Source organism: Aythya marila (genome assembly GCF_965140915.1).
Source record: "Aythya marila genome assembly, chromosome: 2".
In the NCBI taxonomy this organism is placed as follows: domain Eukaryota; kingdom Metazoa; phylum Chordata; class Aves; order Anseriformes; family Anatidae; genus Aythya; species Aythya marila.
In genome coordinates this window covers 119,730,372-119,745,616 of record NC_139043.1, presented here as the reverse complement: position 1 = coordinate 119,745,616, position 15,245 = coordinate 119,730,372, and the positions used below count along the sequence as shown (strand labels likewise).

Here is a 15,245-nt window from a genome sequence, read left to right as displayed (position 1 = left end):
ACAAGAGTAAGAAAGCTACACTCTATCAGGCTTTGCAGTTGCAGTGTGCAATATTCTTTTCCAAAGCCTGCTTGCATTGTAATTTCACAATGTATGTTGACACATACAGGACTAAGCCTCAAGAGAAGTAATTTTATCTTCACTGAAAAATATCTTGACTCAAAGTCTTTACTTTCTGACTGAACAACACTCGGGAAAAGGCTGGTTTATGTGCCTGTGATGTCGCTAGTGCCTGAGAAGCTGGAAAAGGCACATGTGATATGCAAGCACTTGTGATGTCACTGGTGAACTAAGAAAATGCACTAATTCAGGTCTGGACTTTCAAGTGGAAGTTCACTAATCACTGCTGTAAGATCAAAGTTTATTAAATTTTGACTCAAAGCAGTGGTAAGACAATAACATTTGGCATCTTACAAAAGCATCCTTTAGTAATGCTGAGAAGTCTAAAACTTCAAGACTTTTAGACTGTGAACACTACTGTGTTCTAGACGGTTGGGCAGTTCTAGACAGTTAGATCTATGATAGATAATAGAAATCATCTAGGTCCTGACCCTGTTAGCAAGACTTCTGAATAGGCTGATGTCTGCCCTCCAGAAATCCAAGGTAACAGCTCTGTTAACCCCTATCTTACTTCACCAAAGATCAAAAACTCTATTTCATGATCGCTGTGCCCAAGACAGCCTCCAGCCATCACATCACCCCTAAGTCTTTCCCTGTCTGCAAGGATAGGTCAAGTGAAGCACCTTCCCTAGATGGTTCCTTCACCGCATGTGTGAGTAAGCTATCCTACACATACTCCAAGAATCTCCTAGACTGCTTCCACTCTGTGTTACTTTATTTCTAGCAGACATCTAGGAAGTTGGAGTCCCCAAGAGAACAAGGGCTAGTGATCATGAGACTTCTTGTTGCTTATAGAAGATTTCATCTGCCTTTTCACCCTGTGTGAGTGGTCTATAACAGACTTCCAACATAATATCTGTCTCATTGCCCTTTCCCTGACTCTTACCCAGAGACACTCAGCCCTTTTTGTCACCATCTCCCAGCTATGTGCAGTCAAGGCATTCCTTAAAATACAGGGCTACTTACCTCCTCTTCTTCTCTGCCTTTCTCTCCTGAAGAGCCTGTTATACCTATTACATCATTCCAGGCATGCAAGTTGTCCCAACATGTACACTGATTTTTTTTTTTTTTCATTCAGAATATAAATGTCATTAACTTGAGAAAATGTAAAAATTAAAATGTGGACATAATTTTAAACTAATAAGCTTAAAATCTTGAATCTCTTTCTTTGTTAGTAAAGGACTTACAAGTCAGTTAGTAAAACATCTTGAAATACTGAGTAGACCAGGAATATCCAGCCTATCTGGTTGATCAGACCATGGAGTTTTTTTCATGGAGCAGGTGTGGACTTTAGACCACAACTCTTCTCTGACTGTCTGCCAAGCACTGGAGGTCATAGTTACAACCATGAACCATGAACATATGTGTTCTCAGAATAGGTGCAGATATCTAAGGCATATCAGAACCATGTGCACCCACATGGTGTGAACCATTTGCTATGTACTACACTCAGCTATGTAGAGAAAGAAACCAAGAAAGAGGTACTACTTCTAAATCACACAAAGTCTGTGCCAGTCAAGATTTTGAGCATAAGCAGAACCTGCTACCAAAATGAGGAAAAACTGTGGACAAGACTTGGCTGCTGCTCCCAGAGTAATTCATCGAGCCCCAGTGCTTCTTTGAATTGCCCATATCCCTCAGGTGCCCATTGTCCCGTGGCTCAATGACCATGCAATAGACAGCATACTTTTTGTAATGACTTCTAGTGCTTGCATTTTTTTACTAGTAGTGCAACAGCAAAAAGTAGATCATGAAGGCAGAGTATTCTGATAACCCAGAGACCCAGGAAAGAACAGATAATGTCATTAAATATACATGAGTACTCCCATTCCTAATATTTCCCCGACTTTCTTCACGTGTCACATTCATATCTCCCTTTGGGAGAATCTTAGCTGTGTGTCAAGTAAAATATATTTACATTCAGGACTGAATAAATACCATCATTGATTGTGAACTTTGGAAAAGTTTAGGCCAACTGATTTTGGACAAGTCTGTTCTCCTTTTCAGTATGTCTCAATGAATGAGAGATGAGAATTTGAAATAGTTTTCACCTTTCCTAGCAAAGGCCAGAATGGGGACTATGCCACTTTGTCACTTTTGTCGTAAGCAAAGAGAAGAGCAGTGTACATTTTAATAATGTGACTATCATTCTCTAATTCAAAATACAATACAATTCCAAATCCATGCTGCTATTGATCAACCACTACATCACCTTGTCAGGAAAGAGGCACACAACAACTGATGGCTGAATGCGGAAAGACGTCTTGAGTCCAAGTACAAGAGAAAATTGGTACTTACGGAGAGGAGTATTTGGATAGCACTGTGAATAACCTCTAGGTACTGGAAATCAATTATGCAGCCTGTCACAGAGACGTAGGAGTAATCATCTAGGATGCCAGGAGCAGAAGGACGCACCACCCTTCGTATGCAGCCGGGCCCGTGCTCCCGCCACCAAGATCGGTGCATTGAGATGTTAAATGTCATGAGATCAGTTTCCTAGGAGACAGGGAGGGAAAAAGCATGAAATCCTCAAACTCAATATTATTTAAGATAAAGAAAGGGAAATAAAAAGTGATTTTAGTTATTAAAATGAAAATAAGATAAATAAATAACCTTCCTCTTCACCCACATAATCTTAACATGAAAGTAGACCATTAAGAGGGAGAGAGAAAATTGCAAAGGTTTATTGTTTATTTTGTAATTGTGCATTAGAGTTTTTGTCTGGTAGAAGGGCCATCATATCACGTAGTACACAAAACACAGTGAATATCCTATGTCTCCATGGATTCACAGCCTGAAAAGCAATTTTGTTTTTACTTGATTAGAATTTGATTCAAGAATTATTTTTTGAACAAACAACAGAGACAACTTTACTCCGTGGTACTGGAGATGATCTAAAAAAAAATTCCACCACATTTATTTAAGTTAATAATTATAGAAAAATTAAGTATCATTTTAAATTAGGCTACAACCAGGCAGATTGTCCCACTTGCCAATGGTTCAGATGAAATGTTCTCTCCAGCCAAAGATTTGGCTGCCTTTCCTTCCTTCTATTACCTCCATGGAGATTATCTTTTTAGCTTAGATAATAAACCCACTTCTGTGAACTGATTTCAGTTTAAAATAAAAGGAATAATTGCTCTTCATTCACATCAGCTTCAAAATCAATGACAACTTGTCCAATCAGTCTACCCATAGAAGTAGCATAACACACTAACAAAAAGTACACTTGGTACAAATTCCAGTTCAAGAAAGTCTTTATATTTCCCTTTGATAATTACTTTTATTCTGGCTACACATGAAAATTAACAGGTGTTACACATGGTCAATCTCTGTTAGTTAGCAGTAAGTAATCAGCCTTTGTGGTTTGATGTTTTGCTCTTCATAACTTCTTTACCCTTTAAATGCAGATTTGTAGGATCATTATTCACAGTTGATGAAGCATTTGTCTTTTGACTTTGTATGTCATTCCTTGATAGTGGTTTAGAAATTTTTCAGCTGCAATATGAAAATGATTTACAAAATCAGAAGTTGACAGACAATTCAGTGTAAAGAAAATATAATTATAAATACAGTCATAGGAAATAGCTGAGGCTTTCTCTGTACAACAATGCCAGAGATTGCACAGTGTTATCAAGTGTTTTTTACAACTGTCAAGTGTAGGAAATACCATTTGTCAAGCAGTACACAGATACTCATCTATTTTGGTAACTCTTTGTTGAGTGGGAATATGGATTTACCATGTGGGTTAGTCTATATCAAATGTTGCAAGTTAACACTTTGTTATCATACCTATGGGAAAAATTGTGGGGTCCGTGTGTTTGGTGTTGGTTTCATAATTTCACTTATTGCAATTTCAAGGTTTCATATTTTTCTTTACCCTCAAAGTTTTTCTTTTTGGTTCCATTATTTCATTTTTTTCTATCTTTTGCCTTTAAGTTTTATTGAAGTTTGTGCTTGGGCAGGAAAAGGCAAAGGAAGCCAGTAAACTTGAAAAGGAAACATCTCTGTTACATCTTGCCAACACCTTTAAAACATAAGAATTTGATGTTATTTTTCTGATTATTATCAGAGCTTGTTTACATGGATCACATCTGTAGTTTTGTTCATATTTCAAGGTTCCTGGTGACACAGTGAGAAAAGGAAACAGCAATATTATAGCTAAAATTACTTTATATAATTAGAAAGAATAGAGATATCATCACAGCAATTGCTGCTTTTCTTCTTATTATTATTATTCAGACATTATGGATAAAGGCTTTCTAACAGTTATTTGTCACTGTGTATATTATGTCCTGAGTCCTCAAAACAGGTAAATGATGATAATGATGGCCCAGTAAAGATCACTTTTAGAAATGCAAACAAAACCACCTGGTGCACAAGCTTGACCTCTAAAATATCACTTCACATATTGGCAGACGTAAGCTGTTTGAGCTGATAAATGTTAAGCTGTCAATCAATAAATGAAAGCCTAAAAAAAAAATCAATTTTCTTTTTATTATTATTATTATTTTTAAGCAGCCAAAGCACACTCCCACCTAATTTCTTGGAGATTTTTAATCTGTGAAGTCATTGGAATATACCAGGCTTTGAAAAATTAGCCTGTATCTTCATTACTACTTACAGTAACATAGAAAATGAAAAAACACTTTGGCTGGGTGTACAGATTTTAAATACTGGCGTACTTCTGAGAGTGTTTCGGTATCTGTAAATTCAGTGTTTGGAACCTCTGTGCATAAACTGATGCACAAGTGGATTATTGTATGTTCAATAAAAGTTAAGAATTCTTTCAGAATGTACAAGCAAGTACTTCATTTTTTTTTTTCAAGAGATAACGTGCTATTTTCCAGTGTAACAAGCAACCATTAAGCAAATGGTTATAAAATGATCAGACTTCATCAGGTGATGTAAACTGTTTATTTCTTACAGGAGAACGGTGCCTATTCATAATAAGAGACCAAATTCCAGGCTCTGTACAAAAGACATCAATCTGTCTCTTTGATGAGTCAGTTGGGATTCATGTAATAACTGAAATTTCAATTATGAATTGAAAATTGTTGTCTTCTGAGCTACAGACTCATCATGTTTCTTGATCTTGATTCCATACATCAGCACACAAACCAAACTTCCCCAGCTAGTAACCTGTCGGGAAGATGCCATAAACTAAGTGTAGGTAGAACATAAATAATAGGACTTCTAGGAAATTCATGTGGCACTTATGGAAGCGATATAGCAAAGGGAACCCCTATGCTCTACTTTTGAGCATAGGGATTTCATTCAGCACTGAATAAATGCACATGGTAAGAAGTTTTCACCTGAGCATAGGATCAGCACAATAATCACACTTCTACTGATGTAGAGTCCTGCTTAATGGCTTTTTAAGCTTTTAAACTATGTATAGGATTTGTGTTGGTTGTCAACCAAAGGATTAATTTTGATCATTATTGGAAATCATTGCTACAGCAGGTGCTTTCTTTTAGGTGAGACATAATCCCTTTAAGTCCCAATAATACTGTTTTCTAAGTGCTTGGAGATAATGTTTAATTTCATTATATCTGCTTAAATTCCACATTTGGTTTCAAGCGGAGATTTTCTATATTCAGGTGGTGGATCTAGATAAATCTTATCAGATAATAACAGATAGCAGGGCTTAGTTTTAAACTAAGTAACAATAATAAGGATATTTCTTTCATTTATTTGTTTACTTTGTGTACAGTGCCTACAAAAAGCAAAAAAGATCATAAAAATAATGATAAGTTAAGACTACTTAATTAAAATCACCAGAACTAAAGAAAGAAAAGACAATAAAACTCCAGGGGAAAAAAATAACAAACAAGATTCACTTATGTAACAGACGTATTTTATTGTAACATAATGATTATGCATTGTAGATTTTTTTTTTTTCACTGTATGTTTCTGCTTTATGCCATGCTATTTTATATTTTTTTCATTCCTGAAGAATAAACTCTTAGGAAAACCACTAACAGAGACATTTGCATGTCTAATTGGATGGAGGAGAAGCACTTTTTCTTCCATAAAGCAGTCACCACTTGAAATTTCACAGAAAGATGCAAGAGCAAGGGCTAGCAAAGCATAACAGTAGAGATCTGGACATTATTTTCACTTGTGCAGTACCTAGCCCCTACCAATACTTTTTTATTTTATTGATATATGCCATAATTTATATTATAAATGAAAATTATTTAGGCTGAGGCTAATGTTAACAGGTTGATGTTAATAAACATTCTCATCTCATTTCTAAGACCAACAAGTATGGTCTAGTTCTCACTTGCTACCCAGTTTCTGTTTTTACCAATGAGGAGAAAAAGTTTATATCAAATCCTAATCAATAGTTAAAAGGTAAAGCATGTAGTGGTAGGAGAGCAGAAGTACATTACATTTGTAATTTCCTGCTCCTGATTAAGCTTAGAGTTAAACTTATAGTGGTGCTGGCATGGATAAGGAACACACATATTCTATTATATTCTATATTCTATTATATTCTATATTCTATATGATATATTCTATTCTGGTAACTAATTTCGAGGAGACATTAACCCCTATTAGATATAAATGGTGTGTTCCAGTGTTAACAAAACCTGCTCTAATTGTAGAAGAGGTCTGTGGTTCCCACTGTAATTAGAGTCTCACACACTGAATGAATCCTGTAGCCATGATATTGAACTATGGCTGAAGGAAAGGATTCCCATGTCAACCATAACTACAGTTAAAAAAATTGTATGCATTTAATCTCAAAAAACTAAAAAAAAAAAGGTGTTTGAGTTAGGCAGTACTGTCTTTACTGTTTTTTACTGGTGAGCTTTGCCAGAATTTATATATATGCATATATATGCACACACATATATATATGAATGAATATATATGCATATATATGAATATATATATATATAAATACATATATATACACACATATTTTTTTAAAGTGAGCAAAATAACTTTGGGCAATTTGTTTGAAAAATGCATAGATGATCTACTGGAAAGATTAAAAAGAAAAAAAGGTTCATCTGCATTGTTTAATTTGCCACATGCTCATAAATTAGTTTCCTGTCTTCTGCAGAACTTACTTTCAAAGTGGAGTGTCTTTAGAAGACCAGAAGGCAAGAAGTCAACAAAAGAAGCACACTGCTGTCTTCTTTATTCAACATTATTATCAGTCATAAGAACCCATCAAGGGGTTGTTTTCTGCAACCTGTTTTCTGCAACCTTCATCTCTCAAAGGTGAGCTCTCATGTTTGGCAATATTCAGATCTATGCTCAAATCTCAGTTTTATGGCTCATGTTTTTTTCCTCCACCACTTTTGTGGCAGTCTCTGTGTCTGAGAAACATCCCAAGAGGTAATATAGTATAGCTGAAATAAGCTCCAAGATCAAATGAAAAAAAGACATGAGATAGGGTGATTGAATCAATATGAGCCTTACTCATCACTTGTCATAGGAAGTTCAACAGGAGCACAAAAAAGTCACAGCTGTCCAGAAGAGCTGTTTTGTTCCCATGGGGTCCTTAACATGCTATTAAGTCAAGCACTTAGTCTGAAAATTGTTCTCACCTATTCCCTCTGACGATACAGACAAGGATAAGAGACAAACCAGGTTTGGACTGATGGCAAACTGAGCACTGCTTTCTGTTTTGAAGACTGGAGATGGGATAAGGGCTTGTGTGAAGTCAAAGCAGACTGGTGTGTCCCTCAGTCAAGCCCTATGCAATTCTGACTGAAATGAGTCAAGATGATACTGACATGTAACTATAATAGTGAAAAATTTGAAACAGCGTCAGCAAGACATATATAGTCACCAAAACAAATGATGTATGAAAACTTCTCAGGGCAGATAGCCAAGAAAGGCAAAAGAAGGCCTGGAAAAGTCTTGGAACACACACACACACACAAGATTTGAAAAAAAAAATCCAATTATTGGTCACAAAAATTTTCTGTCTAAAAGGTTCATAAAATTATGAACATTTGAAAAAGGAGTTTATAATGTAAAGCAATTTTCAGTCTCAACAAGACCATTTCATTTCAACCCATCTTATCTTGGTTTTGTTGCTTTTAAACAATAATGCTCAGATCCCTAAGGAGTTCTACATACATTTGAAATATCAAAAAATTAAATTTTGTCACCAATATATCTTCCCTGAAAGAAAACCTGCTATAGGAGGACTCTAGCAATGTTAATAGGGTCTGGTTTGACTCACTTGTGCTGAAACTGTTTGTTCTTATGTAGTTCTCCATCTTTAGTACCACGGGCATCCTGAAGTGACAAGCCTTACAAAACCAATCCTTGCATGGGGTAGTAGTTCTAGTGTTCCTGGGAAATGTATGCAAATAGGAGACATAACTTGTGCCAAAAGCCCACATAATTCAGTAGGAGGAACAGATGCAATCTAGCTTGCAGCCAAAACAGGATTCATCTTTGTTGTTATCCAAAAAACTGTATTTTGTGCACAGTGGTTGTGAACAAAGAAAAAATATGGTGATAAAGGCATGATTAAGAATACAACAGTGCAGTAATAGTACAGCTAATTTTAATAATTTCCTTAATTTCCGATTGGTTCTGTGCTCTCTTTCTGTTGTGGATGTAGGAATACTATAACTTCCCCTGCTATATAATGAGATAAATGTTATGCAGGAAATAAATGCACAAGAGAGTGGGTGCTAAATTTAAGGGTCTGTACCAGAATCCAATGCCATTAAAATAAACCATAAAAAGATATTTGAAAACTCTCTTGAATGTTAAGATTTCCAGCAAGAAAAATAACTCTCTCTTTTGAGACTAACTACAATGTTCATACCTGCATCCAGGAACACTTTTAAAGATTAATAGGCCAGTTTAAGCAACTGCTGTTGTGTTCTCTGCTTTGCTTGCTTGAAGCGAAACAATTGCTCATGATATTGCCAACCCTTGTTGTTTTATGGCAAGTCTGGTTATGTTCAGCATTTTTGTTAAAGGCTCCATTCCCAGGGACATGAGATTACAATAAGGAGTTTGGCTTGTTACAAAAAAGTGAGTTGAAGAGTAGAAACTTCAAAAATCATGAACCCTACTGATAGGTACTTCTGATCTGTTCTGTAACTGGCATTATTTGCTTAAAGCTTAGCTCCTGGGATCTAGGTGTGAAGCATCTGAATCACAGTTCATGGCTATCTAGGACACCATGTCCCCCATCTTGTACCGTAGTCCCCCATAGATCTTGGATGATCACGGATCCTGCAGGGTATAGGAAAGGATCAACTGTTTATTAACTATGAATTGATCAAAGAGTTCAAAATTCAAATGCACCCCAAAGAGCTTAAAAGTCAGAAGTCAAAAGGAATACCCAGTTTTATTGATTTTTATATCACATCATATGATTTACTGGTATTTCTCTTAGGAAATTTGAATACATGACTAAACCCTAAAAATTAAGAAATGAAAGAACATTTGTAAAAAACAAACAAACAAATAAAAATGATCTAAATCAAACCAAACCAAACCAAGTCAAATCAAACAATAAAAATGCCACCTTTTCTATTTTACAGATATTGTTATAGTTATGAGCAGTTGAAAACATTGTTACCAGCTGTACAGGGCTGCCTTCTGCATTAGAGATACCTTTTTTTTTTTTTTTTAATTTTAGAGTTTGGAACCAGAAGGATCTATGCACTCACCACACCTTTTGAGTGGACTCCTATGTAGTTTATTGAATAAAACTGTCTGCAGCCAACTGATTGCAAAGAATGAGTATCTGCACTGCTGAAGCCCTCCTGAGGACTCAGAATACAAAATGAGAAGAGCAGCAGTAAGCAGCAGCAATGTATTGAACTAATAGGGGACGCTTTTCTTACTATTTTTATTTAAATGAAGTACAAGATGTAACTTTTTTATTATTTTTTTTTCCTGTGTTTGAAAACAAACATCCTGATTACACTTTTGTTTCTATATGTCTGACCCGTGACATCAGGTCATCATATTTTTACTAGTCTCCCAAGTTTTGTGGTGTTGTTTCCCAGTGACCTTGACTTTAGGAAAGTGATGCTTTAATCACAGACCTTGCTTACATTCTGCTGGAACAATGAATGTCTTTGAAATACATTTGTTACATATATTTAAAAAAGCAAAGAGAGTACCCATAGAAACTTTAAGTTTAGATGATGAAATTTGAAATCTTCTCTTTCCTAGAGAGGAAGTGAAGCACTGACAATGAATATAGAAAAAGAATCTGCTGTATCAGAGCTCAGATAATATGATTTCTTTAACTGAATTCCAAATTTTCTATAAGCATTAGTCCATATTTTAGGTTACTTAAAACATTTTATGTATATAAATACACGCATACTTTGTAATTTTTATATTGAAATTATGCATGTACTTATATATCTACATGAACACATAAAATAAGAATACATACATTTACACTTACCTGCAAAAATTAATGACACAACAGTGCTTTCCTGAGAACATCTGCCAACTGTAGCCAAAGCAGGCAGCATTAATAATATCCTTGAGCAATGCCTGGCCTTAATCAGATGAATCTAATTTCCTGCGTAATCTACCTCCAAATCTCAGTAACTCTCACAGACATTCACACGAAAGAGAGTTATAATTTGTCCTCTCTAGTCATTTCCAGATTTTCAGAAGATTATCGCAGGAATAAGGACCCTTTTTTCTCTGACATGTGCAGGTTATCTTTGTTTCAGTCGGGATAGAGTTAATTTTCTTCCTAGTAGATTTTGTAGTGTACTTTGGATTTAAAATGAGAATAATGATAACACACTGCTGCTTTGTGCTTACATTAAATCAAGGACTTTTCAGCTTCTTATAATCAGACTTTCAAAGTTCTTTCCATGAGATTAATCAGAAAGATCTGATAATGTCCAGTAACTTTTGGAAAATTTCATGTTTGTTGTGGGGTGTTGTGCTTACTCATACTTTTTTTTTTCATTGTGAAGAAATTTCTCACAAATGTACTTCTACTCAACATGATTTAATATGTTCCTATAAAATGTATTTTTAATCCAGGAGGAAAAGACATAAAATTCTGTTAAGAACTTCAAGTCTAGGCAGATTACTTAATCATCCTGTTAACAGATGTTAAACAAATCTGGTCACTTTAAGAGATGAATAAAGCCATAGAGAAGCCTAATGATCCATTCATTCTTTAACATCACAGACTTGTCTGTAATCCTTCATCAGGCAACATTTAATATAACTTGCTCCAATAAATAAAAATAAAATGAGACTACTGCAAAAATGTAAGAGCATATCAGAAAAATGATTTTTTCATTTCACTGTCAAATTTGAAATTATCTTAACAAACAAAAAGAAGGACATTGATCAACTTTCAGATAGGCTGATACAGTTGTGAATGACAGCAGGACACAAATGTAAAAGGACAAGTAAAATTAACATCCCTTTATTTACTGAAATTAGAAAATTGAGAATGCTACATAAAGAGCTGCCCAAGATAAAATATATAGAAAAATAATTTTCAGTTTGTATGAGGAAACAAAACAAAACAACATTGACATTGAGGACTTTTTCTATATGCTGCTGTGTCTACAAGTTCCAATATACTTCAGAGTTCATTAATCTTTACTATAAATAATAATTATTGATATAACTAGCATTTTCACTGTGTGTTTTATTTTTAAAACCATTTAAAAATCATTGATATGAAGAGGTCAATGTAACCCCAGAACACAGCTGAAAGTCTGATCAGTCTACAAAGCTACTAAGCTAATTCAACAAGCATGTATGCAAGTCACTTAATTTCAACAAGCATCCCGTTGACCTTAGGGATCTACATATATTTGCTGGATTAAGGCCAGCAAGTAAGAATGAATAAAACAGATGTGAGAGAAGGAGGAGAAAGATAAGAATATATGAGCATATTCTTGACAGCCTAATTGTATAAACCTTGGAGATAATACAGTTTCTTATCAGTACATCCGATACAGATTTTTTTAACTTAATGCATAAAGAGGAAGGTTTCTTCAGACAAACACATGGTATGTGTTGCTCTGTTGCTCTAAAAGTCTAGTAAAATCTGCCCACAGATCATTCTAGTAGATGTTAATGTTACTCCCAGGTACAACTGGTGTTGTTTCAAGTATACTGCTTTAAAGGTGAATTATCATTTCAGTCTCTGGGAGAGGAAGAGAAGCACAAAGAGACTAGATCATAGAATCACAGAATCATTTAGGTTGGAAAAAACCTCTAAGATCGTCACGTCTAACCATTATCCTAGCACTTCCAAGTCTACCACTAAACCATGTCCTAACCATCACATCTACATGTCTTTTGAATGCCTCAAGGAATGGTGACTTCCCTGGGTAGCCTGTAACCTTCCCTGGTCACTTCCCTGGGCAGCCTGTTCCAATGCCTCACGACCCTTTTAGTGAATAATTTTTTCCTAATATCCAACCTACACCTCCCCTGGCACAACATAGTCATTTGCTCTTGTCCTATCAATTGTTGCTTGGAAGAAGAGACCAACTCCCACCCCATTACAACGTCTTTTGAAGTAGTTGTAAAGAGTGATAAGGTCTCCCCTGAGCCTCCTTTTCTCTAGGCTGAATAACCCCAGTTGCCTTAACTGTTCCTCTTAAGACCCTAGGCCCTTCACCAGCTTTGTTGCCCTTCTCTGGACACTCTCCAGTACCTCAATGACCTCTTGTAGCCAAAACTGGACACACTACTCGAGGTATAGCCTCACCAGAGCCAAATATAGATGGGCAATCACTTCCCTGGTCCTGTTGACTGTGCTATGTCTGATACAAGCCAGGATGCTGTTAGCCTTCTTGGCCACCTGAGCACACTCGATCATGTTCATCTCACTATCACCCTCAGATTCTGTTCTTCCAGGCGGCTTTCCAGCCATTCTTCACCAGCCTTTATGGGGTTGCTGTGCCCCAAGTGCTGTGCCCCAAGTGCTGGACCCATCACTGATCCTTGTTAAACCTCATACAGTTGGCCTTGGACCATTGATCAAGCTTATCCAGATCCCTCTGTAGAGCCCTCCTACCCTCAAGTAGATCAGCACTTGCATCTCACTTGGTGTTGCCTGCAAACTTACTGAGGGTGCACTCATCCAGATCATTGATAAAGATATTGAACAGAACCGACCACCATATTCAGCCAGGGGAGACACTGCTTGTGACCAGTCTCCAATTGGATTTAATTCCATTCTCCACAGCTCTTTGGGCCCAGCCACCCAGCCATTTTTTTCTCCAGCAACGCCTGTGCCCTTCAACGTCATGAGCAGACAGTCTCTCCAGGAGAATGCTGTGGAAAATGGTGTCAAAAGCCTTACTGAAGTCTAGGTAGACAATATCCCTTCATCCACTAAGCATGTTACTGTGTCATAGAAGGAGATCAGTTTAGTCAAGCAGGACTTGTTTTATGTAAACCCATGCTGACTGGGCCTGATCATCTGGTTGTCCTGTATGTGCTGTGCGTTGGCACTCAGGAAGATCTACTTCATAACCTTCCCTGGCACTGAAGTCAGATTGACTGGTCTGTAGTTCCTCAGGTCCTCCTTCCAGCCTTTCTTGTAAATGTTGTTTACATTTAGTTTATGCCTCACTTGCAGCCAGCTAATGTCTTTGGAATAAATAAAAAAGATGTGGATGGATTCAGAGCTAAGCATGTCTGGGGAAGATGATAGATACAGCAGGTGAATATTGAGATGTGAAAATGTAAAGCAGCACAGGAGTGCTGCTGTTTCTTATTTCCCACTAATCCTTGGAGAATTCCCCACTGCTGCTGTTTCAGTACTTGCCACTTTTCAGAGCTAGACATGGAACAACAATTTTGCTTCTTAAAGAACTGTGGAGAGTTGGGCCCTTCCTGAAAAGGGCTATGAAGATGGTGAAGGGCCTGGAACACAGGTCCTATGAGGAGTGTTTGAGGGAACTGGGGTTGTCTAGTCTGGAGAAGAGAAGGCTCAGTGGGGACCTTATTGCTCTCTGCAACTACCTGAAAGGAAGTGGTGGGGAGCTGGGGGCTGGCCTCTTCTCACAGATAACTAGCAAGAAGACAAAAGGGAATGGCCTCAAGTTGTGCCAGGGGAGGTTTAGATTGGAAATGAGGAGACATTTCTTCTCAGAAACAGTAGTCAGACATTGGAATGGGTTGCCTAGTGAGGTGGTAGCATCATCATCCCTGGGGGTGTTTAAGGAAAGGCTGGAAGTGGTGCTTAGGGGCATGGTTTAGTGGGTAATGTTGGTAGTAGGGGAATGGTTAGACCAGATGATCTTGGAAATCTTTTCCAACCTTAATGATTCTATGATTCTGTGAGGGGGTGGGTCAGCTTGTCATCTGTGCACAGGCTGCATTTCTGTGGGTATCAAAGCAGTGACACCAGCTTAGGTCACACCAGCTGTGGTGAAGAAGACCAAGTGGTGTGTAGTACATTAGGATGTTGCTTAACAGGTCTGTGGATCAAGAATGTGAAAAATCTCACCAAATTTTGCCTTGGTACTTCTAGATAACTCTTATTTCAACACGTGTAACACTGCATGTCCTAACATCTACACATTCATGGATTCAATTTTAAATCTCAGTTGTGTACTAGCAATATGACCACATGGCCACTAGCAGTACCGAGACATGCAGAAACTTTGGGAAGCTTTGGATTAGATCCCTCTAAACCTAACTGTGGGACAAAGAAGCACTGGGTCTGATCTGAGGTAAAAGGATCTGATAGGACAGGCTAGCTACAGATGGGCAGCTGTAAAGTCACACCAACATGCATACATGGAAAACAGAAATGCCTTCACTCCCCTCCTCTTAACTTTGTTGTCCTGTTTGGAAGCTTTTTTTTTTTTTTTGCTTTTTTTTTTTTTTTTTTTTTTAAATACAGTTATGCATGCAAACACAAGGAGGGCAATCAGATATTCATATACTGTAATAAAGTATATCTATGAACATCATGATATTCTGCATGGAGGGAAAACTTTGCTTCACAAGTTAGAAAACAATGTGACATCTGCAGTCGTCTGCAGTTGACAATCCTTTTGAAAACTGAAATTGTTATTTCTGATTTTTTCTCTTGCCATCAGTAAACACAGATATTAAATAGTAAAGATTCATGACCTGAACAGGAAAATTAAAATATATATATATAA

At 36.8% G+C, this 15,245-nt stretch overlaps 1 protein-coding gene across 2 annotated transcripts in view; it reads right to left on the bottom strand.

Annotated features, from left to right (window-relative positions):
• NKAIN3 (sodium/potassium transporting ATPase interacting 3) overlaps positions 1-15,245 on the bottom strand; it is a gene marked incomplete at both ends in the record, with an annotated part of 372,746 nt that overhangs the window by 81,411 nt on the left and 276,090 nt on the right. For both annotated transcript variants that reach the window (XM_082752335.1, XM_082752334.1), the window contains one exon: positions 2,419-2,616. In XM_082752335.1, coding sequence (XP_082608461.1) covers positions 2,419-2,616 — 198 coding nt within the window. The remainder of the gene's footprint in view (positions 1-2,418; positions 2,617-15,245) is intronic.